A 2,500-nucleotide genomic window follows, 5' to 3' on the forward strand; every position below is an offset into this window, starting at 1 on the left:
TCATCATCATCATCATCATCATAACCATCATCATTATTATTATTGTCGTTGCTATGATTGTTATCATCATCATTATCATCATTATTTATCTAGCTTATTTGGGTTAATTATTGCACACCTTTATGACAGAATGTTTCTCTTTTTAACCATATGCTACCTATGATTTGTCTGCATACGCAGTTTTAGTATCTTTATTTATATCCGTATGTATCCATATATCTGTTTGTGTATCATATACGACAGAGTTGAATGTGTTATTACTTTCGTATGGTATATTCTCCCCACTCTTGGCAGTTCACTGACGGTGGCTTGTAAGTGAAATGTTCTGTGGCGTGTCCGTAGAGTCGTGTACCCACATATCTGTCAATATTTGGCGTAATTCATCATTAATCACAGTTATCCGTAAGCAACATACGAGTATGCTGTGTCATACATGACATATGAAAATGGTATTTTCATATGCTCATGAAGAAATATGTGCGTGTATGTGTATGTATACACGTAAATATAGATAGATTTATATGTATATATGTTGTGCGTATATGTACTTTACACATACGCGCGCGCACGCACACACACACACACACACACACACACACACACACACACACACACACACACACACACACACACACACACACACACACACACACACACACACACACACACACACACACACAGACTATATGCTCAAACACACACACACACATGCCCATATACACATAATCCCTCACAGATACTCCCCTGCCCCACATGCAGCCTCCTACATATACCCCCTCCCCCTCCCCCACATACAAGTGATTTTAATCACTGGAGAATAGAAACGAAAAGAATATTGTAATAATTTTATTGATTTAAGCCAGTGACAATAACTTTATTTTGTTTCTGCAAGTTTCTGAAACCCGTTGTTACTTTCTCACAAGTTGTTAAAGCACCAAAATTATGTTTACATCTATTTTTGTTACTAAAGTTACTTAAACCCTATTTTTAATATTTTCTTACCTCCTTCCAGGTTACCGTTGCTTCAAGGCAGTGATGTTTCTAACAGGCTTCATCTTTGCTTCGGTGGTGGTGTACCTGATATGCCTGAGTGAAGACCTGCTACCCCTGATTGGCAACGCAGGCGTGTCTCTTGGGGCAGGCGTCATGTTTGGCCTCATCACGATGCTGGTTCAGTATGTGGGCCTCTTCATGACTGGTCTCCACACTGGTCTCTTCCTTGGTGTGGCAGGCATCGCTATAGCCTACAAGTGGTGAGCTAAATGTTTTGGAGAGGCATATAGTTGATAGGGAAAAAAATTGTTCATGGAGTTGATTTTAAAATTCTTCATTTCTCCCTTGAGAAAAGAAAAGAAGGGTGGTCAAGTAATATTAAATTACTCAGTATACATTGTCTCTTATTTTTGGGTATATAATAATTTTTTTTTTAATTAACTCCAGGTGGGTCCCAAGCAGTGTGTGGCCAGTGGTTGGAATCCTCCTTGCTGCAGGACTGTTGCTGGCCATCACAACCCTGTACTTCCAGAAGGGACTGACCATCCTGGGCACAGCCATCAGTGGAGGAGCCATCATGTCTGCCACACTAGACTACTTTATTGAGAAGGTGAGATGGCCTGATATGCAATGATTGTAAATCATTGCATATTGTAATCATCTTCTGTAAATTAATAGAATGCCAACTAGGTCATTTAGGGTGAGTCAGAATTTGTCTTTCCAAGTATATGTTATATATTTCTTTATTTCTACATTAATACAAAGTATATTTGTTTGAATTATTGAACTGATTTTCTATGAAATAATTCCTCTTCCTTTTTTATTTAAAGTTCCTGATGGTGCGTTGGTTTGAGGACCGACTGAAGGTGGTGGAGAGCGAGCCTCCATGCTGGTTCTCCTGGATGATCCTGGGTGTGTGGCCCTTCATGGTGCTTGTGGGGAGCCTCACCCAGTGGAAGATTACAGGCAGAGGCATCTATCATCAGCAGTGTAAGTGTTTGTAGTATGTCTTCAATTCTCAAAGGAAGGAAGGTAGAGGTTCAGCGTCTGTGTGTCCCTTGGCAGCAGGTGTCAGCCGAGAGAGTCTCCATTTTGTTGAACTTCCACGCGCCACACAAGGCCTGGATGATACTGGTATTGTGCCAATCAGGATTTACAGTGATATCCAGTGTACCCTTTTAAAAGTAATTTGATGTACCCTTGCATGTGTCTGCCTGTTTAGGTGTCATCATTTCAACTATATGATATGCATACCAAGAGGGAGAAATACTACATCCTCACTAAATTAGTGTTCTGAAATTACGTCTATCCATCTGTGCCTCTTGTCTTTAGTAATGAATGTCACAGTATAAAAGAGGAAAAGAATAAAATACATCGATATTACTGTCATTAAGAAGGAAAACTATCCTCAGTAACAGTAAATGCTCTTTAATCTGCATTTGATGAGCATTAGCATCGATGAGAATATTTCCAAAGTTGTAAATAACATATGGGGGGAAAAAGCATT

General features: G+C 39.6%; 1 protein-coding gene across 2 annotated transcripts in view; it reads left to right on the top strand.

Annotated features, from left to right (window-relative positions):
• Positions 1 to 2,500, top strand: part of LOC119581077 (transmembrane protein 198-like) — a 22,541-nt gene that overhangs the window by 9,523 nt on the left and 10,518 nt on the right. For both annotated transcript variants that reach the window (XR_005229438.1, XM_037929395.1), the window contains exons 3-5: positions 1,013 to 1,253; positions 1,441 to 1,603; positions 1,824 to 1,983. Coding sequence is in view for 1 of the 2 variants with exons in the window: in XM_037929395.1 (XP_037785323.1) it covers positions 1,013 to 1,253; positions 1,441 to 1,603; positions 1,824 to 1,983 (564 nt within the window). In the remaining variant the exon portion in view is untranslated. The remainder of the gene's footprint in view (positions 1 to 1,012; positions 1,254 to 1,440; positions 1,604 to 1,823; positions 1,984 to 2,500) is intronic.

This window comes from Penaeus monodon, chromosome 14 (assembly GCF_015228065.2).
Source record: "Penaeus monodon isolate SGIC_2016 chromosome 14, NSTDA_Pmon_1, whole genome shotgun sequence".
Lineage (NCBI taxonomy): Eukaryota > Metazoa > Arthropoda > Malacostraca > Decapoda > Penaeidae > Penaeus > Penaeus monodon.